At 37.3% G+C, this 24,276-nt stretch overlaps 1 protein-coding gene across 12 annotated transcripts in view; it reads left to right on the top strand.

Annotated features, from left to right (window-relative positions):
* cemip (cell migration inducing hyaluronidase 1) overlaps positions 1-24,276 on the top strand; it is a 228,577-nt gene that overhangs the window by 118,818 nt on the left and 85,483 nt on the right. For all 12 annotated transcript variants that reach the window (XM_017303981.1, XM_017303972.1, XM_017303973.1 and 9 more), the window contains 4 exons: positions 1,203-1,372; positions 11,725-11,934; positions 14,608-14,813; positions 21,542-21,611. In XM_017303981.1, the coding sequence (XP_017159470.1) occupies positions 1,203-1,372; positions 11,725-11,934; positions 14,608-14,813; positions 21,542-21,611 (656 nt within the window). The remainder of the gene's footprint in view (positions 1-1,202; positions 1,373-11,724; positions 11,935-14,607; positions 14,814-21,541; positions 21,612-24,276) is intronic.

The raw sequence follows: 24,276 nt of genomic DNA, 5'->3' as shown, positions 1-24,276 counted from the left end.
TACGTTCCCACCCTCATCTATGGTCATGAGCTTTGGGTCATGACCGAAAGAACGAGGTCACGGGTACAAGCAGCCGAAATGGGTTTCCTCCTCAGGGTGACTGGGCTCTCCCTTAGAGATAGGGTAAGAAGCTCGGCCTCGGGGAAGACACAGGACACGCTGGAGGGACTATATCTCTCGGCTGGCCTGGGAACGCCTTGGGATTCCTCCGGAGGAGCTGGAAGAAGTGGCTGGGGAGAGGGAAGTCTGGGCCTCCCTTCTGAAGCTGCTGCCCCCGCGACCCGACCCCKGATAAGCGGAAGAAAATGGATGGATGGATTAAAACAGTGAACAGACATTAAGTTTGATGCTTCTTGGTCTAAATAGCACTTTATGAAGTCAGGTTTCAGTGTATCTACGTTAGTTTTGGCACCTTCTAGTTTTTTGACATTGATTTGACATTTGCGTTAAGGAGCAGTTGGACAGGTGTGCCTAATAAATTGGCTAGTGAGTGTTTGTTACAGTGCTTTTTAGAGGCACTGAGTAAACATGAATGGAAGTGATTGCCAGCAGGTAAAATTGCAAACTTCATGATCACAGACTGCTATGAATTAAAGCTGTCATAAATTTCCAAGCGTAGTGAAGCTCTTTTGCTTTGCCAGTTTCATTTCTGTGTTCCATTTATCCAGTCATTTAAAAGGAGAGACAAATCCAATTGGAACCTGGTGGTTTGTGATTTAGATGTAAGAGCGGGAGAGGGGTTGGAACTAGCATAGCATAAGATTGGGGTGGTGTACACTAATGGGAGAGCACAAGACCTGGGGTGCACCTTAATAACTGGTATGCCATTAGGTAACCCATCACATACCATTAGTGCCATGAGTACATAGTCGCCAACCACTAGTCTATATGATTGGATTTCTGTTAATCCATTTTGATATGTATTTGAAATGCATGTGATTGAACTGAAATGATTTATTTCTTTGGGAAGTGCCTTGAGAAGACATTTGTTGTTAATTAGTGGGATGTAGATTAACTTTATTGAGTAGAATTATCAATCAGAGCAATGTGAATAAACTGTTTCAGTGGGTGTGAATACTTTTGCAAGGTGCTATATTTTTACCTAGACTGTGTATAATAGGTGTTCAGTTTCTAAAAGATTTACCCTATAGCCCTTAAGAAGAGATGGTTTACTTGTATTTGTATCTGTGTTGTTGGTCCAGGAAGAGCCAAGTTTATCCACATCGGTGAAGAAGTTGATGGGGTGGATATGAGAGCAGAGGTTGGCCTGCTGACACGTAACATCCTACTTCGTGGCGAGACTGAGCCCACCTGCTATGGCCATGAGGCTTGTAAATTCTTTGACTTTGACACCTTCGGGGGACATTTGAAGGTATAATGTTAATGACCTGATCATTTACAAAGCTAGCATTAAATTAGTGATGCTCTCAAATGGATGTTAATTATGGATGTATGCAAATGATAATTCATTTGCAACTTGTGTTTTGGGTCTAAGAGCGGGAGGGGGTGTTATTTTAGTGTAATTTGGCAAATAAGAAAGTTTTGCACACAAAAGTCCTTTTACATTCAATGTATATGAGAAGCCTTTCTTCTTTCATTTTATGTGTTCTTACTTTTGTCTGTTTTAATCAAACTTTTATTTTTTAGCATTAACAAATGAACAGTATAATGCAACCAAATCTACAGAACAGACCCATAATTTTTTTTTAAATTATATAATATTTTAGCCAGATGCTGCTTCTCTTACAGGAGTTAGTTTATATTTACGAGTTTTTAACTGAAGGGATGGTCCCAAATTGTCACATGTGATTGGGCACAAGGCTGCCATGCTAATCAAAGCAAAGTTATGTTGTGAGCAGAGTGCTTTCAGTGCATTAGTTCGACAGCAGAAGCCAAAACACCAAGGCTGCTAGAGTTCTCTGTGGTCTACTTTGTTTGTGGGCTCACAAGGATCTTTAGAAATACAATGTACTGGTGTTGAGGCATAATCTGAATTGTGAATGAGCCAGAATGGCTGGTAGTAGTGCGTTATCTGACGAGGAAGAAATGAGTTGGACAAAGACCTTTTTGCACTCTAGGACCTGTCCCCCTTTGGCCCAGCCCTATTGTATCTGTAGTTGTAACATTATATAGATATTACATAGAAATAGCTCATAACTTAGGTGCAATCATTTAATTTTATTGTTTATGTTCAGTTAGTAGGACCACAGTTAGTGTATTTTTCTTCATTGTAGGAAGAAATTGCATTTATTTTTCTGCTTGATGTGTAATGACACATCCTCCATTCAGCTTATTGAAACTTATTTGTTAAAAGTCCGTCTGTTACCCATGATCCATCTGTTTGTTTTTGTAGTTTCAATCTCACGTAGCTGACCAAGTTCATTTCTGTGCTTTGGTGAAAGTGCATTGTACAAGTAATCTTATGAGGAAAAAGTCATAGGGATTTGAGAACACAACATGACAGAAAATCTACAGAATAAAGAGGAATTCCAAAATAGTCTTAACAGTAGGTTTACTATCACAGAGTGGAAGAATGTGATGTATAAGACAAAGGACTCAGCTCCAGGAAAGGCTCAGGGGCCTCATGCATAAAAGACTGCGCAGTTTTCACACTAAAACTTGGCGTATGGAAAAATGTAGAAAAGTGCGGTGCAAAAAGAAAATAGTATGTATAAAGCCGTGCGCACCTTTACTTTATAAATTCTAATTTGCGGGAAATAGAACGCAGCTGCTGGTCCGCCCTGTCGCCACCCACAAATACATATGTAAATTAATATAAATACCCGGAAGTCTGCCACCACGTGAAGCAATAACCATGGCAACGTCCTTGTTTGAAGCAGTTTAAGTATTTATAATAATTATTATTATAGATTTATTTAGAAGGTGCTTTAACGGAACATAATGTCACCTCACAAAATAAAAATACATTTTAAAGAAAAAAAAAATAAATTAAAAAAATATAAAGAGATCATGCAAATACCTGTTTGAACAGTAGCGCGTTTAGCCGGGATTTAAAGACAGAGAGAGTCAGAAGGTCCTCTGAGTGGGGAATGTGGACGTTTATTCTAAATAGCAGAATCATCTGCATGAGTTGTACAGAATAAAGATGATTTATGTCCATAAGGCGCATTCACAAAGCAGGAGGCTCGACTGAAGGATGACTGCAGCTGGACTGGTACCAGTTCCACACGGCTCCTTCTTTAGGTTTTGCTCAGACTGATCATCCTGGAGCTCTGAGCAAAACCTAAAGGAGTCGTGCGGTAATGCTCATAAACCACCATCATCATTTTTCCAGCAGATCAATATGACCTCTGATCCATCACTCCCTCTGAATCCTTCCATTGACGATGTTCTCCATCAGAGCCAAAGCTCCACAATTACACGGCTCACCTTTATGCAGCTACTTAAATATGTGTGATTATCTACACAACTGGATCACCTTAGAAATAATCAAACCTGTTGATTATTTTTAATCAACAGGTTTGGGATTATCTGCTGATCCAACCCTGTTTTCGTCTTTTAGTGAGAATGAAATTACCCCATAGATGCAATTCATGCGCTTCAGGGCACAGACCTTTGCGTTACATTTTTATGAGACAAAAACTGAGGAAATTTACTATTTACATTCGAGTGAAGTTTTCACATACTTTTATTTTTATGTCCTTTATTTTGTGTTTGTGTTAGCTTATTATCTGAGGATAAATGCAGTTCAGTTTTTATGTTTAAACAATAAAATATAAAAATTATGAAAAACATCGGGTTTGAAACTTCTTGGTCTAAATAACTGAATGTAGTCAGATTTCAGTGTATTTAGGTGAGTTTTGATGCTTTGTAGTTTGATATTATCCACAGAAAGTTTGCGTGGCTGCTGCACATTTTCACACCAGGGAAAAGGTGCGTATATTTACACAAACTTTGATGCAAAGTTCATTTTTATACATGCCGACTTGTGCGTAAAATATGGCGCCGCACATTTTTTGTGCGCATGCCGCTTTATGCATGAGGCCCCAGGGCACTTATAGTATGTTTAAAAAAAATCTCACAGTATAGTGCAAAGAAATTATTTTAAATGTTTCTAATATAATTATCCCCCACTCGTGGAAAGAAGTGATTGTTCCAATCTGTAAACTGGGCAGGGATTATGGAGGAATTCAAAGGTGCTAAACTCATGAATTAAGAGACGATACACAAACTCCATTCTCTCCGGCTCACTGACAACCAGGAAGACATTTAATGCACATCTGCGGAATCACATATTACATTTTCATCATCTCATTTCATCGTCTCAGAATCCAAAATGTCTTGTCTTCTGCTTCTGGCTTCGAGCATTTATACCGTTTTCAGTCTGCTATTGTGTATTGGAAACCATCTGACCAATGGYRTTCTGAATCTYGCTTCTGGCTCTGTTTTACATTGAGTGTGTGTTGGAAGTTCCGAGAATTCTGGGTTTGACCTCATGGAAGTTAAATCTGCTCCTTCAGAGGACCATTAGTCAGATTGGTAGTTCTTATCTGTCCACACAGACATCCTTTCCATGTTCTGTTTTCGTTCCATTTGCGTGCAACGCACAATGGAAGGAAAAGAGACGCACCAAAATCTTCTGCAAAAACAACTCAATAATATTTCGGCTCCAACATAATGAAAATACACTTGCCAGGAATTCCTTGCACAACAACTTACTGGGTCAGATTAACCCAGCACATTTGACATAATACATTCCTTTTCAGTAAAACATATCTTAATGTGAATCCACATAACTTCCAACTATTAACATACTTATATTCCTCAACAGGATCCAAACCAGGCCAGTAGTTATAGACCAACAACATTTACACAACATTTAGGGAAATTATGGAGAAAATGATTAATAAAACACTAATTTATCAGAGTGGATTTAGGAAATGAAGAAGTACTCTTGATCCTGCCATATTGTTGGATGATGAGATAAGAAAAGAATTTACTAATAAGTCTAATCGTTTAGTATTTTTGATATAGAGGAGCCATTTCACATGATGTGGAAGCAAATAAGCTAAACAAACTTGGATTAAATGGAAAGATTTTCAAATGGGTGAAAAGTTTAACAGAAGATGTGCTAAAGTAGGAGCTGAGTTTAAATAATAGTATATAGTTGAAAATGGTATTCTGCAAGAAAGTATTGTTAGTCAAGTATACTTTTAAATCATAAAATGATGATATTGATCAGAACGTTGGAATGCCATTGTTTACAGATGATGGGATTTTACGGAAAAGAGGCAAAAGCCAAAGCAGCTGTATTTACTCAAATGTAATTCTGCCTTGGGTGCGCAAGTCTGACTAAAGTCTTTATTTAGTTGGTAGAACCCACAAAAGTCCGAAGTTAGGAGCAAGAATTTTTCCTTTTGTGTTCCTGAGTGCAGAGCATGGTTGGATTTCCTACCACCTGGTGGTGTTTGGGTAACTTGCCATGTCATCAAGTCATCAGATACAAAAATAAATCTGACCCTGGAGTAATGTATTGTCTGTGGAGGTTGATACAGTGTTAGAAGTTTCAGGAGTTGCAATGGTTAACTACAACAGCTACCACAACCTGGTGAGCATGTAAATGTGTTGGTTTCGAGATGTTTTGGTGAACAACAGCTGCGACTACAGGCTCAGTAAGCAGCAGCATTCAAAAATGGGAAAACTCATGATGATTCCAGAACTTTAAGGGTTTGGTCGAGGCAGTCACATGGATTACATGTTCCCCCCTGACTCCATATACGACCCCATACACGGAACAGGTGATGGTTGGCTGGATGGTACAAGGAGCAGTCAGGCTTTCATCATCAGTCTCTTCAAGGGCATATGAACAAACACTGGTCAGCCCATGGCATAATGACTGAGTAGGTGATCTCCTTCAATGGGTTAATTTCCGCAAAGGTGGTTCAGATTCAGGGCTCGGTTGTTCAGATTCTGCAGGTGAGTGCAGTTCTGGTTTAATATTGTTGCTGGAAGGCTCGGGGGCGGCAGGCAGGAAGACCTCCTTCAGTATTGGAGTCTCCAACAGCATCAACAGGATCTGAACTGGAATGCATCTCCTCTCTGCCCACACCTGGAGGTCCTCTTGGTTCCTCTCCCACAATTGGAAGTTCCTGTTCCACAGCTTCAAAATCCTCTTCTGCAGCAGAGGACAGGGGCTGGTCAGGGATCTGCATCTCATGTGTATTGGTAGGTGGAACAAGTTGCTAGACAGGAGGAATATTAATAACTGTGATAAATTTCAGGGATCATACAAAGGTGAGATGAACTTGTCCTCTGATGGATCTTTATCATCGGGATCAAGTAAGTTTACAGGTAGGCTATTTTCTCTTTTCATAGGTAAGTTTTTGCAAGGCTCTTTTCAGGTAGGTAACCACAGGGCGCTTTAGGAGCTGGTTTGGAGCTTGCACCCAAAAAACGCCGCCAGGTGCAAGAGGCTCGCCAATTGGTAAGAGGGCACTGATTGGGAATCAAGCACAGCTGGTTTGGTGACGGAAGATCTTCGCTGGCGAGAAGATGCGGGTTTTGTTGAAACATCTATCGGCGTTTAATAAATTAATCCAAAGGTGGTTTTGGCATAATCCGGGTTGTGAGAGGATCAAGATGGCAAGTAGTAGTGGGCGGCTTTCAGAGGATGAGAATATGGATACAGGCTGGTCTATGGTAGAAAATAGAAGAGGGGGAGGAGGGAGAGATGAGGCTAAAAAGGGAATAAATACTGGAAAAAGATCTCTTGAGGATGAAGAAGGAAGAATTGAAATAAGGAAGAAAGTAATGATGGAAGATTTTAAAGTTATACTAAAATTTAAGACTGGACAGGATATGCGTGGAATGAGCCTGATTAGTTTGTCAAATGGATTAAAGAAAGCTATAGGGGATGTAGAACTACCTAAAGTGTTAAGAGATGGAAGTCTGCTCATAAAAATGCTGAACAAAAGAATAAAGTTCTAAAATTAGAAATGGTGTGTAAAAAAGAAGTGATGGAAAGGAAGGTTGTTGGGGAAGAAAGAGGAGTAATATCAGGAATTCCTGTAGGAGAAAGTTTGGAGGAGCTAAAGAAAATAATCAAAGGAGGAGAAATTACAGGCATCAAACGACTGCAGGCTTTTAGGAATGGAGAGAAAATGGACAGTACATCTGTACTACTGGATTTCAAAGATGGAGTTCTGCCTGATAAAGTGATGATTGGATACATGAGATTTAATGTAAGGCAGTATATCCCTCCACCGCTCAGGTGCTATAAACATGCTGCAAATGTGTGTAAAGGGAAACAGAAGTGTGGCCGATGTGGAGGCGAACATCCTTATGGTGACTGTGGAAATAACCCTGTGAAATGTTGTAACTGTGGAGGAAATCATACTGCAGCATATGCAGGATGCACAGTAAGGAAAGAGGCAGATGAAGTTCAAAAGTAAAAACTGAAAACAGAATTACTTATGCTGAAGCAGTGAAATAGGTGACAAATACTGATAACACTCCTAAAATAATAAGTTATGGAACGAAGACAGTGGCAGACAATAATCAGGGTAACATCACGTTAGAAAAATGTACTCTTTTCTTGCATATATCATAAATTGTTCAGAACAAGCAAAAACTAAAACTGAAAAAATTAAAATTATAGTGAAAGCAGCTATTAAATTTTTTAATGTCAAAGATTTATCTTGGGAAAAAATGAATGAACTTAGACAAGTTGAAGGAGCATCTGAACCTGAGGCGTCTCAAACCATCACATAATACAATGGAACGCTGCAGTCTAATAGCGAATGGTCAGGAATTTAAAGGCTTCATTAATAATCTAAATCCAAAACCAGATATAATATGCATTCAGGAAACATGGCTCAAACCATCAGTACAGTTTAATATTCAAGGTTATTCAGTTTTACGTAGAAAGGTCAAACGGGAGTGGAGGAGGGTGTGCTATATTCTTAAAGGAAAACATAAAATGTATTCAGATACAAATACTGTCTGACCTAGAACTTAATGCTGTAGAAATTTATACAAATGATGGGAATATTAAAATAATAAATTTGTATAATTTTTGTAAACAATTGGATAAATCTAAACTTGAAACAATCCTAGGAAACTGGAGAGGGAAAATAGTTTGGTGGGGGGATTTCAATGCACTTTATGGGGAGATCAGGATGATTATAGTGGAGGGGTTGTAGAAGAGGTGATTGAAGAAAAAGAATGTAATTTTAAATAATGGAGAAGGCTCCCGGGTGGACTTTATGAGGGGTAAAGAATCTGCTATGGATCTGACCGTGGTCTCTCAATCTGTTGCTGGTATTTGTAGATGGAAAGCATTTAAGGAATATAGAATGGAGAGTGATCATTATCCAATTTTTGTCAATACAGGTATAGATTCAGAGCAAGACCAGACAAAACTTGAGGGGAGGGGGAAATTTGAGAAAGCAGATTGGGGTAAATTTGAAATAATGAGTGAGGTTAGCTTGAAAAAATGTAGATATAAACAAACCAATAAATGAATTAGACTCAGAAATTACCAAATGTATTATTCAGCTAAAACATCTATTCCTAGAAGTAGTGGTATTAAAAAAAGAAGATAGTTCCCTGGTGGACACCAGAATGTTCAATAGTAATTAAAGAAATAAGGCTTTTAAAACACTTAAGAAAATAATTTGTTCCCAAAATCTAATAAATTATAAAAGAAAACAGGCAGAAGTCAGGAAAACTATAAGAAAAGCTAAAAGGGATTATTGGAGGAAATATTGTGAATCTCTGGGGAAAAACTGCATTAGACAGAGTTTGGAATAATATTTAAAAAATGTCTGGGAATTCCAGAGTATTTTTTCCCAATAATAAAAAATAATGAAAATATTATAATAAATAATGAAAACAAAGCTGAGGTATTAGCAAAAGTATTTGCAAAAATACATAATACAGAAAATCTAAATAATAAAGAAAAAATAGGACTTGAAACCGCTCTACAGCAAAATATTGGATTATTTCACAATGATGAAGAATATGATGATTTTATTAATATAAAATTTTCCTTGGTAGAATTAAATAAAGCTCTGAGGAATTCTAATAAATCATCTCCTGATAATGATCAAGTTATTTATAATATGCTAAATAATCTTAGTGATGTGAGTAAAGAAATATTATTGGAATTATATAATAAAATCTGGGAGGAAGGTATATTGCCTGATAAATGGAAAGAAGCCATTATTATTCCTATTTGTAAACCTGGTAAAGATCCACATTCAGCTCAAAGTTACAGACCRRTAGCTCTAACATCATGTTTAGGTAAAAWTATGGAAAAAATGGTAAATAACAGATTAATTTATTTTTTAGAGTCTAAGAAGAAGATTAAAAYTTATCAATTTGGATTTAGAAAAGGCAGAAGTACAATCGATCCAGCATTATGTCTGGAACATGAAATTAGATGGGCCCAGATTAATAAAGAGAGTGTGATACCAGTCTTCTTGGATGTGGAAAAGGCTGATGACATGCTGTGGAAAGAAGGGTTGTTGATTAAATTAAAACAAATAGGTAAAAGGGGTAAAATATATAGGTGGATTAAAAATTTCTTAACTGAAAAAAATAGAGTAAAAATAGGCAGGGAAATAAGTTCAAAGTATCAAGTTGAAAATGGCGCTCCCCAAGGCAGTATTATAAGTCCTATGCTATTTATTATAATGATTAATGATCATATAAACAGGAAAATACAGAAAGCATTAAATAACGTAGACGTTTGGGCTTTAGAATGGGGATTTAGATTCTCAATATCCAAATCTAAATTTGTTGTTTTCACAAATTGGAAGATGAATACTAATGTGGATCTTAAATTATATGAAAATGCCATAGAAAGGGAAAATCATATTAAATATTTAGGTATGTGGTTTGATAAAAAAAAAACAAACTCACATGAAAAATACATATAGATAAAATAGTGGAAAAAAGTAAAAAAAAATGTAAATATTATGAGATGTCTGAGAGGCAGAGAATGGGGAGCAGATAGGAAAGCACTAAAGACGGTTTACATCGGACTAATTCCATCAATCTTTGACTATGGTTGTATTCTATATAATTCAGCTTCAAGTAGTTTATTGGCAATAATAGATAAAATACAATATCAGGCATTAAGACTCTGCTGCAGAGCGATGAAAACAGCTCCAGGTTCAGCTCTACAGGTTGAGATGGGTGAGATGCTGCTGGAGCTCAGGAGGGAACAACTAGCTTTGACTTACTGGGCAAATATTAAAGGACATGATGAAGCTCATCCCCCATGTATGACACTACTACCTTGTCAAGAAAAAGGAAAAAAGCAAATTAGTAGCTTTGGATGGATAATTTTAAATAAAGTAAGATAGTGGAATAGATAATTTTCTAATTAGTCCTGTGGCTTTTACTCCTGTTATTCCATTATGGATTTTTGGTCAGGCTGAAGTTGATTTAAAATTACTGAAAAAAGGGAGACAATTAGGAAAAAAGGAAGTGGAGAGTTATATAAATAGAGAATATTCAGAATATATTCAAATATATACAGATGCCTCTAAAATGTTAAACAACCAAATAGGTGTATCATTTATAGCTCCAGATTTAAATTTTATGAAAAATTAAAGAATAGCTGATAAACTGACAGAGTATACAGGTGAGTTAATGGCAATTTTAATGGCTTTAGAATGAGGAAATGGAAAGAAGAGAGGTTGTAATTTGTTCCGATTCGAGTAGCGCATTAATTAGTATTAAAGAGGAAAATTCAGAAGCAAGACAAGATATTGTACTGGAAATAATTCACTCAATTTTCAGGATTAAAAATCGTGGTTCTCATGTTAAATTAGTTTGGATTCCAGCCCACATTGGTGTGGTAGGAAATGAGTTGGCGGATAGTTTTGCTAAGAGTGCTTCAAAAAAGAATACTGTTGATTTGAATATTAAGATAAGTAAAAATAAGATAAAGAATATTATAAAAGAGTATATCAAAGGAAAATGGCAAAAGGAGTGGGATATAGGAGACAAGGTGAGGTTTTATTATAGTATCCCAAAAAAAGTTGGGGAATTTAGGAAGTGTAATAGAAATAAGAAGGAAGAATACATATCTAGAATACGATTTGGACATACAGGATTAAATAGTACTCTTAAACTAATTAATAAACATAGTACAGGTTCTTGTAATTATTGTAGAGAATTAGAAACAGTGCAACATGTCTTCCTAGAATGCAACAAATATGTGCGGGAAAGAGAGGTATTACTCAGAGTTAAGTAGGAATAAAAATAAGCTTGATATTAGAGAATTGTTTCAGAGAGGGGGGATAAGTAGTCAGGGGATGTAGTTTTCTGTAGTATTTTTATTTATCTTAGCAGAACGGGTATTATGGGAAAATTATAAGCATCTGATCCATACTCCAACCTGGAAGGTGGCTGCAGATAGGCTGATGGCCGTTCTCCAGGATTCCACAGAATGTTTAAAAAATGAGCAAGAAACCTGTGAGTCCTGTACCATCTGAAAAGCTTAATCCAGGATTTGTAGATGACTGCACCAGAGTCCAAATGTTTAATCAAGTCAGCAGCTGGTGGTAAGAAGCTTTCAATAATTCAACTACTAACATGCAGCAAATAGCAGTTCAATTGATGCTTGTTGTGAATCATTGGCTGCTTCATTACTTGGCTTTGGGATTTTGCCTGAAAACCAGAATCTAAGCAAAGATGTGGAAAAGTCAAGATTGTTTACTGTCTATAATGTTTATCTGCTTTATTTCTCAGGTGCAACGGGGTTTCAGAGCTGTTCATATATCTGGTTTGGAGCTTCAGTACATGGGTCAGCAGACAATGGGTCACTATCCAGTCCATTTTCACATGAATGGAGATGTGGATGAGAAAGGAGGCTACAGCCCCCCAACATTTGTCAGTGATCTATCCATTCATCACTCTTTCTCACGCTGTGTTACAATCCATGGCTCCAATGGACTTCTGGTAAGTTTAAAAGTCTTCTCCCTGCATTTTCACTACAAAACAAATATAGATGAACAAGAACAAATAAAATATATCAAATATGTGAATATACTGGACCTAATCAGTAGGTGTAGCATCTTCTGATGCTGATGCAGCATCGCTCTAATTTCCAATCCTAGCTCAAAGACGTCCCACACATCTCTGTGTGCACAATAAGTGGGAAGAGACAAAGGAGTAAGTGTTGGGCAGTTATGCCATTCAATAATTACAATAATTTTCTTCACAACTTTTCCTTCCTTCTATTGCCAGCTCATTCCTGTCAGAAATTTAATCATAATCAGAAGGAGCCTTCTGCAAATATAACCACTGCTTCACGTGACTCACCTGCACTATGTTGTTTCACGTTAGCATGTGTCGGTAAAGATCATTTATAAAATAATGAAGTAATTTTCAAACTTAAATACACAACAGAAAATGTATTTACCTGCAAAACACTATTTCCTCACACATAATGGTGAATATTACTGCAAATTACTATGACTATACATACCAGTTGGTGTTGCCGGGACATTCGGTGTCCAGTCAGCTGCTCAGTAAAGTCTCGCTGCTTTATCTCATACCTATCATTTAACATAAATCCCTTCTACTGTTGTGAAATGTGTTAAAATTATTTTCTTGTCAAGAGACAAAATTTTCACTGCTAGTGCATAGTTGTGAGAATTCAACTCAAATACTGGTAACACTTTTTTTGATGGGGTGTAAATAAGACTGACATGACACTGACAAACATGACATAACACCTGTCATGAACATCAGTAAGTCTTCATGAATATTTGACTGTCGTCAAAGTGTCATTTGGTAAATCATGACACTTTTAATACAAAGTTGACATTATTCCAAATGTCTTTATGACAACTTGACATTAACCAAGAATCAACATGTCATAAATATGTCATAATATGTCATTAAGTGTTATTACACTGTCAAACAAAAACGGTGACAAAACAGTAATTAATATTCCCACTACATGAAATAAAGCAAAACAAGTAGGACCGACAATAAAGATTTCATTAAGCTTTATTACACTGTCAAATGATTTAATAAGCGTCATTATTAATCGCTTTTACGTGAAGTCGAACAAGTAGCAAAAGTTATGAAGATGTCATTAAGTGTTATTACGGTGTCAAATGCTATGCTAACAGAGTCATTGATATTAAGTCTTACCTCAAGTGAAGTAAAACACACTGGACTACTGCTTTTTGTGGTGGCTGGTCCTCATTATCATCCTCCACACCATAGCATGTTTTCATTAGCCACATTTGTCCCACTCCCCCCCACTCCTCAAAATGTGTCATTAGGATAAAATTGTTCTTCATGTGGCTAAAGTTGGCAAAGCAAAGAACACAAGAACTATGTTACATCACCCAAGTTGCTAAATAATGCACATAAAGGATAACTTTGACTAACATATTAGCTTTTAATTTGCTAGATTAAAATTGGGGAGAAAAAAATCTATTTGCCTGCCTTTAAAATATGTTTAAGATTAAGGGCTAACCTTACAGTTATGGAGTTCAATAACTTTAGGATTGGCTTGAATTGCTCACAGCTAACATTACAAAGAAAATGTAAAGTTAGTAAGACACATACCTCATATGTATTGGGTGAAAAACTTTGGCTTCTGATGGGCTGCACAGTGGCGCAGTTGGTAGAGCTGTTGCCTTGCAGCAAGAAGGTTCTGGGTTTGATTCCCGGTCTTTCTGCATGGAGTCTCCATGTTCTCCCTGTGCATGGTGGGTTTTCTCCAGGTACTCCAGTTTCCTCCCACAGTCCAAAAACATGACTGTCAGGTTAATTGGTCTGTCTAAATTGCCCCTAGGTGTGAGTGTGTGCATGGTTGTGTGTCCTGTGTGTCTTTGTGTTGCCCTGCGACAGACTGGCGATCTGCCTCTCGCCCAAAACGTTAGCTGGAGAGGCACCAGCAACCCTCCCAACCCCACTAAGGGACAAGGGTGCAAGAAAATGGATGGATGGATGGACTTTGGCTTCTGCAGGTCTGTCTGTTCGTGCACTGCTGCCTCTCACTGGTGGAGATGGTGCATTGCACTACTTAAAACAGCCTTAAATAATGTTTCAAATGCTAAGTTCATAAATGCTTTGTAGACATCTTGCTGTAAAACTTTAGGATCAATTAAATTAAGAAATTTAAGACTAGACAAAATGGCAGAGCAATATAATATTTTACCATATAAAGCTACATAAGTTTTAAAGTTTAATTGGTAATACTTTTATAACAAATGTATGTCTCATGATATCTTGGTTAAGTTGTCATAAAGACATTGTGAATAATGTCAACTTTATATTAAAGTGTCATGATTTACCGAATGACACAACAGTCATAAATATTCAAGTCATGAAGACTTACTGATGTTCATGACAGGTGTTATGTCATGTTCATGACAGTGTCATGTCAGTTTTATTCACACCCTATCAAATAAAGTGTTACAAAAATACTTTATTAATCCCAAAAGGAATATAAATCCAAAAAAAACCTTTTAAAAATTATTTATATACTGTAGTTCTTCTTATGTTTTCCTTTATATGAATGAGAAAAAATAATTAGCCTGATCTTGTGAACATGTTGTTTGGTGTAAAGATTCAAGAACCATTTCATTCCGTTTTTCTTTTGACTTCCAGGTAAAAGATGTGGTGGGGTATGAAACACTGGGCCACTGTTTCTTTACAGAAGATGGTCCAGAGGAGAGAAACACATTTTATCACTGCCTTGGTCTGATGGTAAGAGCAGGAACTCTCTTGCCGTCAGACAGAGACAGCAAAATGTGTCGTGCTATCACTGATGGAGCATACCCAGGATACGTGGCAAATCCACGGCAAGACTGCAGGTAGTGCTATTGATAAACTCTAAGCAATCTTCTCCTGATCAGTACTATTAGTGTTTCCCAACCCTGGTCCTCAAGGCACTCTGACCTGTCTCTGAAGCCAGTGGTTTGAGATCTTGACCACATGTAATGAGTCGTCATGCTGAAACATGAACTGTCTCCTCAGTCTGAGGTCATGGGCACTCTGGAACAAGTCCTTGTCTAGGATGTCACTGTAAAATGCTGCATTGATCTTTCCCAAAATCCTGACTGCATGGTCCAAGAATCTTTCAGGTGCCTTTTTGCAAACTGCCATGTGTTCAAATTCAAAAATAAATGTTTACTCCAAAGGGAAATTAAATGTTGATGTAACTCAAGCTCCACACCAAAAAACACTCAAATATTTCCCACACAAAGAACAGAACATTCAGTCTGTTGAGGTAGTATGGTTTTGGGCTTAATGTTTATTTTGTAATTATGATGCTAATCTAACAGCAGTTGCAGGTTATGTTTCTCTTCTGCGTTCTTTACACATACAAACTGTAGCCCACAAAATGCACATTTCATTACAAAACTAAATCAAAAAATGTGTTGCCATCTGACCTTATAAATGAAGTCCATGCACCGCTCATTCTGAACAAAATTATCCATTCATCCAAAGCCAAAGCTGAATAGACCTTACCAGGGAGGCTTAAGAGTGTAACCCCCCTGTAATTGGAGCACACCCTCCGGTCCCCCTTTTTAAACAGAGGGACCACCACCCCAGTCTGCCAGTCCAGGGGAACTGCCCCCGATGTCCATGCGATATTGCAGAGTCGCATCAGCCCACACAACCCTACAACATCCAGAGCCTTAACGAACTCCGGGCGGATCTCATCCACCCCCGGGGCCCTGCCACCGAGGAGCTTTTTGACCACCTCGGTGACCTCGTCCCCAGAGATTGGAGAGCCCAAACCAGAGTCCCCAGGCTCAGCTTCCTCAACAGAAGGCATGTTGGTGGGATTGAGGAGGTCTTCGAAGTATTCCGCCCACCGGTTCCTAACTCATATCTCCATATAATGCCAATTTAGGAGTATTTCTATGCACACCTAAAACATAGCTACATTGAACTTTTTCCCTGTAAGTTTGTTGACAGTAACCCTAGACTCCTGCTCCATAATCTAATACTGGGTAAACACAAGATCTATACAACTCAGTTTACACCTTGATCCTAGGTCACAATATTTGACTTTATTTATAACTGAACCTCGCACTCTACCAGCTGTGTCTGATAAGACTTTATTCCTTCTTCAAATGTAAAATCAGTGATTCTTTAGAATGAAGACAAAACAGATCCTATAAAGCACAAAATTTGAATAAAATATACACAAAATATAATTTTTAAAAATATCTGACTAAACTAACCTGGGTCATGTGAGCACAACAATGTATATTTTCCTGGTGTTTGCAGAATATTTTTTTATTTTAAAACATTGTAGTAGGTGGATGGTGTCTTTAAAATCCCTTGTCCAGGAGCAGAACTCAATACATTATAATAGTTTAAAGAAATATTAAAATGATATATTATGACAATTAAGTATATGTAGTCATATAAATAATTATAAGAGTATCAATAAATTGAATTAAAAATCATTTTTATATATTTTCCAACTCCATTGAAATTTGTCCCTAGTTTTTGTGAACACCATCAGACATGAAAAGAATGTAAAAAAAAAAAAATCAGGCATTATTGGGGGGCACCAGAACTTCTGAGGACCCCATGACCTCTTCCTTTTTCTCCCTTTGCTAGGAGGGCTAGTTAGCTCTGGTTAGCTGAAGTTATTCTTTAGTTTTTTCATTTTATTCCTAAGTTGTTCATCACAACCATGATGTGTCAACACCATAACTGACAATTTACAAAACTTTGATGAAATTTTGTGAAACAAAAACTTAATTTTGGTATACTGTAAAGATTTAATGGACCTGATTAGCTACAATATGGCCTCCTTCAGAATAACATCATATAAATTGAGGTAGTTTGGTTATCAACTCCATCAAAGTTTTTGTGACTGTTTCAGTGAAATTATTGTCAAATCTCACTTAAATGTGTAATTAATTCATTTTAATGTATTTTACATAAATTGCATTACTTCACATGTATCAAGTTTTTCTTTTTACTCACTAGTTTGTCACCTTCAGTTCTGTGTCAACTCCGTCAGATAGACTTTTTGTTGTTTTTTGTTTTAAATATTTCTTTTGTTTCTTGAGAAACATTTGTCTGTAAAACTGAGTAAAAATATCACTAATAGGATTATTAAAAAATATTTATTTATTTTTGTCAGATGTTGATGACAAAGTTCTGGGTCAGGTCCATTAAAAATGTAATTAAAAAAATGTTGCAACTGGGAGCCTGCACCTTAGCATCTTTAGATTTCCAAAACATTATTTGTCATATTTGCATACATAAGGTTGAGAAATTATTTTTTTTAAATTGGGAAAATTTAAACCCATTTTGTCCCTATTCTGAAGAATCACTTAAATATTAATCCACAGCATGAATATTTAACATTTATTAAATGTTCAAATATTCATTAAATATTATGTTTCTGTTCTCCATTCTTTACACATACAAACTGTACCCCACTAAAAATGCACATTTTATTACAAAACTAAAGGAAAAAATGTATTGTCATATTTAATAAATGTTCAAATATTTATTAAATATGGCAATACAAATACATAATATTCAAATATTTACTAAATATTTGAATATTTAAGTTTTTATAAAAGACAAAGTAGTATGCCCAAAACAAAATGTAAATGTTATCAATGCTTTACTGTGTTTCCTGAAATGAATAACTTCAGTTTTAGCACAATTTATCCTTAACCTCATTTTGTTACACCAGGTATAAGTAATATTTAACAGTTTCTGAAGATCTGGTTCATTTTCAGCAATAAGCACAATATCATTCACGTACAGTAATATAGAAACCTTTATATCACCTACTCCCACTCCCACATTTACCTCTTTAATTACCATTGCCAAGTCATTTATATATAATGTGAAGAGAGGGGGGGACTAAACATATTCTTGTTTAACACCATATGGCGTTAAAAACCACCCTGTTCTGTAATCGTTTACCTGAACACAAGATTCAGAGTTATGATAAACTACTTTCGTGGAATTATAGCATTTTCCATCAATTCCTACTTTTAATAACTGAAAAAATAACAATTCTTGGTTGACATAATCAAAAGCATTTTAGAAATCTATAAAGCATGCAAAAGTAGACTTTCCTTATTATTTCCTTGCATTAACTATTGTGGTTAAAGAATATACATGATCTATACAGGCTCTTTTCTGTCTAAACTAGCGGTTCTCAACGTGGGCGGTACCACCCCCCAGGGGGAGTTCAGAGGACGGCAGGGGGCGCTGGCGGACATTTTTACAAAAGGGGGGCACTGGGATGCTTTTGGGGGGCGTTTGGTCGAAGGTAAACTTTACACCTTAAATACACAACAATGCCAGTTTAGACTTTGAGCAACTTGGTAAAACTGTATTGTGTAACATTAAATCATGCTTGGCTGCAACTGTATCGATGGCAGCTCTTCTTCTATTCAGTGTTTTTTTTGCAGAGAATCGCGAAGGCTGTCGGTTTTAGAGTTCAGCTGCTCCTCAAATGTAGTTTTAAACTCATTGATTTTGAAGTTTAGTAATCTGAGTTCTTGCAGTATACTACTTGAGGAGGAGTCATCGCTAGCATCTTTAGTGCCTTTCCGCTCCTTCCGCCTCGTAACTGTGCTTTCACTCGACATACGGACCACTGCAACTTGTTGGCACACAAAAAACACAAACTCTTTCACACAGCTGTATTCGAGCCACAGTTCAAATTCAGGAAGAGAATCTTTTCAAAGCAGTATTTTTCCATTCAGTAGTGAACAAATGTAGTCATCCATGTTGATGTCGAAAGAGAGAAAACAATAAATATATCGCTGCACTTGACTTATTTACTGTATGGCTAGTTCGCTTTCACTTACTCTGCAGATGTGAAGTCAGAAGACCATTGTCTGGGATCATGAGCGCCCCCTGCCATGAGGCAAGAAAACTGCCTTCCTTACCTCGTATCTGTTCCCTGCCGTTTATGATCACTCCTCTGCACACAAAACACTGTATAATATATACATAGGCTAAATTATGAAAAATCAGTTAATATATAAAATATTTTTTAACCATTTTATTGGTGACATACAGACAGGAGGAACATGTTCCCATCAAATGGCAGCCAGAGCGAGAGTTTGGCAATCCAAGGTGAGGCTCAGCCCGCTGCTGCCTCACCAGCTGCTCTTCTGAACATTTGAATGGGGAGATGTGAAAATTCAACAATTTTGAAGAAACAATTATCAAAATTGATTAACCTAAATGAAAAATATATACTTTATAGTACAAACCACCGGGTGAAAATGCCAATATAAATTATCTTACCATTATATATTATTTTTCTATGATGACATTATGCCTCCCGACTCCACGTCACTGATCTGAAGCCATTTAACACGGCATAGATTTGCTCTGATCACTTTAGTAGTGGTGAGGACATTTTCAGATGTTTCTAAAAAATAATCAAACTATTGAGTGCTGTCAGTCAATAGGACCGATCGCTGTAATGAATGTACTTTGTAGGCAAACCTGTATGACAGATCCATTTGCACAAAGTATGAAATTTAACTATAAAATATAGATAAGCAAATATATTTCTTTTTGCTGCAACTGCACTTGAAAATAAAACTAAATTACATTTAGAATAACTGCTTATGTGACCGTATTTACAATCGCATAATGTTCACAGTACTCACCTAAAATTACATTCTAATTGCTTATTACGCTTCACACATAGCAGGTAGAAGACAAGGAGATAGTAGATGCCACATTTTAGTTGATACTCTTGCCTTCATCATGTATTAATACTCTTTGGAATTTGTGGTGTTTACATTTTCAACATGAGCAAAACTAAAAGCTTTTCTGTACATGGATCAACCTCATGCACTTCAAATTCAACCTCACATATTGACAATTCTCATTGTTGACATTATGTGCAAGTTAGAGTGAACCAAAATGCAGACTAGAGCGGGGAGCATGGACCATGCTAAATGTTTAATGAAAAAATGACAAAAATTCACAAAAAATCACAGGGAGCCAGGACAAAATACAAACCATAAAATCCAAGGGAAAAAACCAGCAAAGAGACTTGAGAACACAGGGTAGAGCGAGGAAGTAACGGGATTAGATGTGAGGAACTGGTAATGTAGTGATTAAGTACTGGGAGATTAAATACTCTGACAAAGAAACTGAGTTGATTAGCTAATGGGTTCCAGGTGTGAGTGGAGGAAGCAGGAGGCAGACTGAGGAGTGAGCGAAAGTACACAGGGGAACAAGAAATATGTCTAACACTAAAGAATAATTAGACTAAAGATATAAACAACAAACAAAAACAACCCAACCAGGGTGTGGGGAGGGGACCTAGGAAGGAGTCTCCATCTAGAGTTTTTAATTAGTTCATAGTGCAAACAAAATTCTGATGTCAGACGACAAAGGAGCCGGAACCTTGTAGGTGACAAAGAAGCAGAAAGCCTGGAGGGTGACGGTGACAAAGGAACATAAATTTTGAAGGACACCAGTAGAACAGGAACCTTGCAGGTGCCGGTGAAGCTGAACCCTGAAGTCTGGATGTCAGCCGTGAGGCCAGAGGGATCCATGAAGACAGTCTGGAGATCAGCCTTTTTGGCCTATAGAGGATCTGCTGGTAAAAGCCACAAACAGGATCTGTTGGTCAGTCTTTCGGCCGTTGGAATCCTGATACTTGAAGATCCAGTGGGTCAGGAGAGTTACTCTTTTGCCCTGGAGCCAGCTGCGAAGCCTGGAAACCTGGAGCCAGTTGTGAAGAGGCTGTCGCTCAAGGCTATCTTTGAGTGATAGGATCAAAGCTACACTCTGGTGGAAATCCCTTCCAGTTGACCTCCTGAGGATGGTTGATACCCTTCCTCCCTTGGTCCTTATGACTTCCAGCTGCAACAGCTGGTTGCCGCCTGCCAAAGAGGTTGGGGGCTCTTGTGGAGCTCCTTTTAATCAGTGCTGATTAAGAGGACTTGTCAGGGTGTGTCGTTTTTAAGTGTTTTATTTTTTAGATGTTTTCTTGCTTTAGCCCCTCTGATTTCAATCAATGGGTGATTAACAATGGGTTTAATCAGCTGCACTAAATGGTAAATGGCTTTGTACTTGTATTGCACCTTAATAAATCCAGAGGACCCCAAACCACACTACAGCGATTCACCCATTCAAATTCATACAATGAGTTTGAATGAGTAGTCCAACAGAAGTGAGGCTGCCATGCAACAGCGCCACCAGCAGGCAAGGTGAAGTGTCTTGCCCAAAAACAGAAGACACATTCTCATCCTCAAACTCACTTAATAATTCAAATGGTTGAGGAACGTTGGCGACCACCTTCTTTATATGGTACACACAATGGAAAAAAAAACATTTTTGGTTGTAATTTGAAATTAAAGCTGCAAGCAACCTTGTACAGTCCTTGCAGCTCAGCACCACTCTGGCCTTGTGCCGACTGTTGAACCTGTAGAACCACTGCCACCCGATTGCTATCGTAAAGTCTCACGCCTTCCCTCATGAATAGCTAGAATGGTATTGAGTGGTAGCATTTTCTTTCTTTCGTTTAGTTCTATTTCACTATATATTTTTCCTATATCTTCCCTTTCAATAGTGCATCTTCAACTTTCTGGATTGCCAACCCCAATAATAACCTCATCAATTGTGCTGCTGCAGGCTCAGAAGTAAGTCCAAGCCCATCAACCCCATCCCCTATCCCTCAGCTACATATATGTCTCCTTATGCAGGGTTTTCCCCAGAAAACTTGCTAAGCCTGGTGGTCGGGGTGCTGAGGCAGTTCAACGTGTTTTTGTATTAAAAGATAAGTAGACAGGAAAACTAAAAATTTTACTGAGTAATTATATGTTACTGGAAAACATTGCCAGTGAAATGCTATTCAAACACACAACTAGTCTTAAAAAAACAAATAAAAAAATACAATTAAAATTAATCAATCATTTGCACTTTAATTCAAATTAAGTCAGCAGCTCCATCAGGCCCCCAGGGCTTCAGGGGCCCATACATGCTAATATTTTAACACAGACCACAGATATGTAAATAACATTTATTTATTGAAATTATCAATGCGGCTAAATTTGTTTTATTGGTTTCAACATACATAAATTAAAAGATTTTAAATTGTTTAACATTTAGATGCAAGATTTAAAGGAGCTGGCAAGTTTGCTTTGAAAATATTCAAAGAACAATATTCATTTGTTTTGTTACCATAGCAACAACCTGATGCTATGAATTTAATCCTTGAGTTTGAGCTCTGTTCACAAATACAAATTAGTAAACTGCAACTATAACTGAATGCTTTTTAGGTTGCCAACTAGTCCCCCTCTCCCAGATTAAATCTAACACAGAAGCTGTTAGAGATGCTGATGTTCATAGCATGAAGAGGGGCCCCTAAGCCAAATTCTGCTTAAGGCCTCATACAGCCTTGGACCGGCCCTGCATGATGAGTTAAATCCGTTGTATTGCGCAACAAACAAGATATTTAATGTAATGCTGCTAATGTGGCTTTAATAACTCTTCCATTTCATGTCTGTTGAGTTTTTATTAAATGGTAAATGGACTGAACTTATATAGCGCTTTATCCAGTCATTTTGACCACTCAAAGCACTTTACACTAGAGTCACATTCACCCATTCGCACTCAAACGCTCACACATTTATGCACCGATTAGCAGTTCGGTAGGCAATAAGAGCCACAGAAAATGTTCTGGTTCCTGGAGTTTATGGGATGAGAATTTCAGATCTCCGCACGCATTAACTCTAAGTGGACAACACATTTGGTATGGTTTGCTGCTTAGTGTAACCGGAAAAATATTAAAAATAATAATAAAATAATATGAAACCAGCCTGGTGAGTGACTATGAGGTGGCACGAAAGCTAGTCATTGATGAGTTTAGTGCTGGTTGGTTAACCACTAACGCTCCGACCAATCAGGAACACAGACATAAACTTTACAGGGAAGACAGAGCCACACACTGGACAGCGTGTTGAGATGTAAACGCTGCATATAATTGATAGTTCACAAATATACATCATTCTCACTGCTCGCTCAACACACCTCTGAAAACGCAACTACAAGTTATTCCTGTGGTTCACATAGAGCTGCGCAACCAGAACGAACACAGTGGGGTTTGAAGTCCTACCAGGAGTTCTCCAAAGAAACATATGGAGTTAGATTTGTTTCACAATTTTTCAATCAAAAAAATGTCAAACAAAACAAATCTTAAAAACTTTTTAATTATAAAAATTATTTTTTAAACAAAATTTTTAAAGAAATTTTTTAAAAATTGAAATCACTAATTTTTGTTTGAAACTTTTATTTTTGCATATCAGAATTTTTTGGTTGAGTAAGTTTTTTGTTGTTTTTGTCTTGTTTTTTGGTTGAATTCAACTTTATTTGCTTGCGAATCTCACATGAACATCCTGGGCGGGGCTTAAGGACGAGCAATGTAAGACGTGTTCCGATTGGTTAGAACTGTGTCCCGAACTGCAGGGCTCGGTGACGGGACACAGAATGTGAATGGTAAGTAATCTTCATAAAATTACACCGTTTAGCAGCTGCTAAAGTGTCCACCCTGTTTCAAAGAAGAAATCTTACACAATTTATAACGACAGTCACATATTTGCTAGAATATGTGACTGCATATTGTGCTAGCTAATGTTAGCACTAGGTAAAGTTCATAAACTAGGCTTGTGTAATATTCGCCTGTCTTTCGCTGTGTCCGAATTCAGGGTCTGCATCCTTCGAAGGACTGGTCTACGTAGGACGGGTCCTTTGAAGGCCGGGAATAAACTAAGATCGGAAGAAAAATATCWGTGGATTCGGACAGGTCTAGCCTTCACCAACTGTCCCCGCCCCCACCTCAGCGTAACTCATGTTGCCAAGCAACCGTGACAGCGTGAAGCAGAGAGCGGAGAAGAAAAAAAACCCAACTGAAGTTTGTTTTTCAGTCATGTATTACTGATTTCTATATTCTTCACCTTTTATAGTAAAGGATGTTCCATAGTAAAAAGGAAATCTCTTAGTTTGATTCCAAAATGTTCAAATGTGTACCGCACTTTTCTACAAGAAATACATACAAGCAAATTATTAATTTACAAATATAATACGCTCCACATYGCAGATAGGACATTATGGTTAAATAAACCCATTATGTTTGAAGGCTTAGCTTTAATTAATCGATCAAACCGATGTGCTCTGCTTTGAAATACTTTAGAAATCAAACATTATTCAACCAGACCTGTCTGAATAATATCGGTGTTTAACTCCCACTCATTGGGGAAAGCTAGGGAGTTTTTATAACAATGTGCCAGGAGTTAGGCGTTTTCTCTC

The sequence above is a fragment of the Poecilia reticulata genome, linkage group LG3 (genome assembly GCF_000633615.1).
Source record: "Poecilia reticulata strain Guanapo linkage group LG3, Guppy_female_1.0+MT, whole genome shotgun sequence".
In the NCBI taxonomy this organism is placed as follows: Eukaryota; Metazoa; Chordata; class Actinopteri; order Cyprinodontiformes; family Poeciliidae; genus Poecilia; species Poecilia reticulata.
The sequence above is the reverse complement of the archived record's forward strand: the minus strand, read 5'-3'. Positions and strand labels throughout refer to the sequence as shown.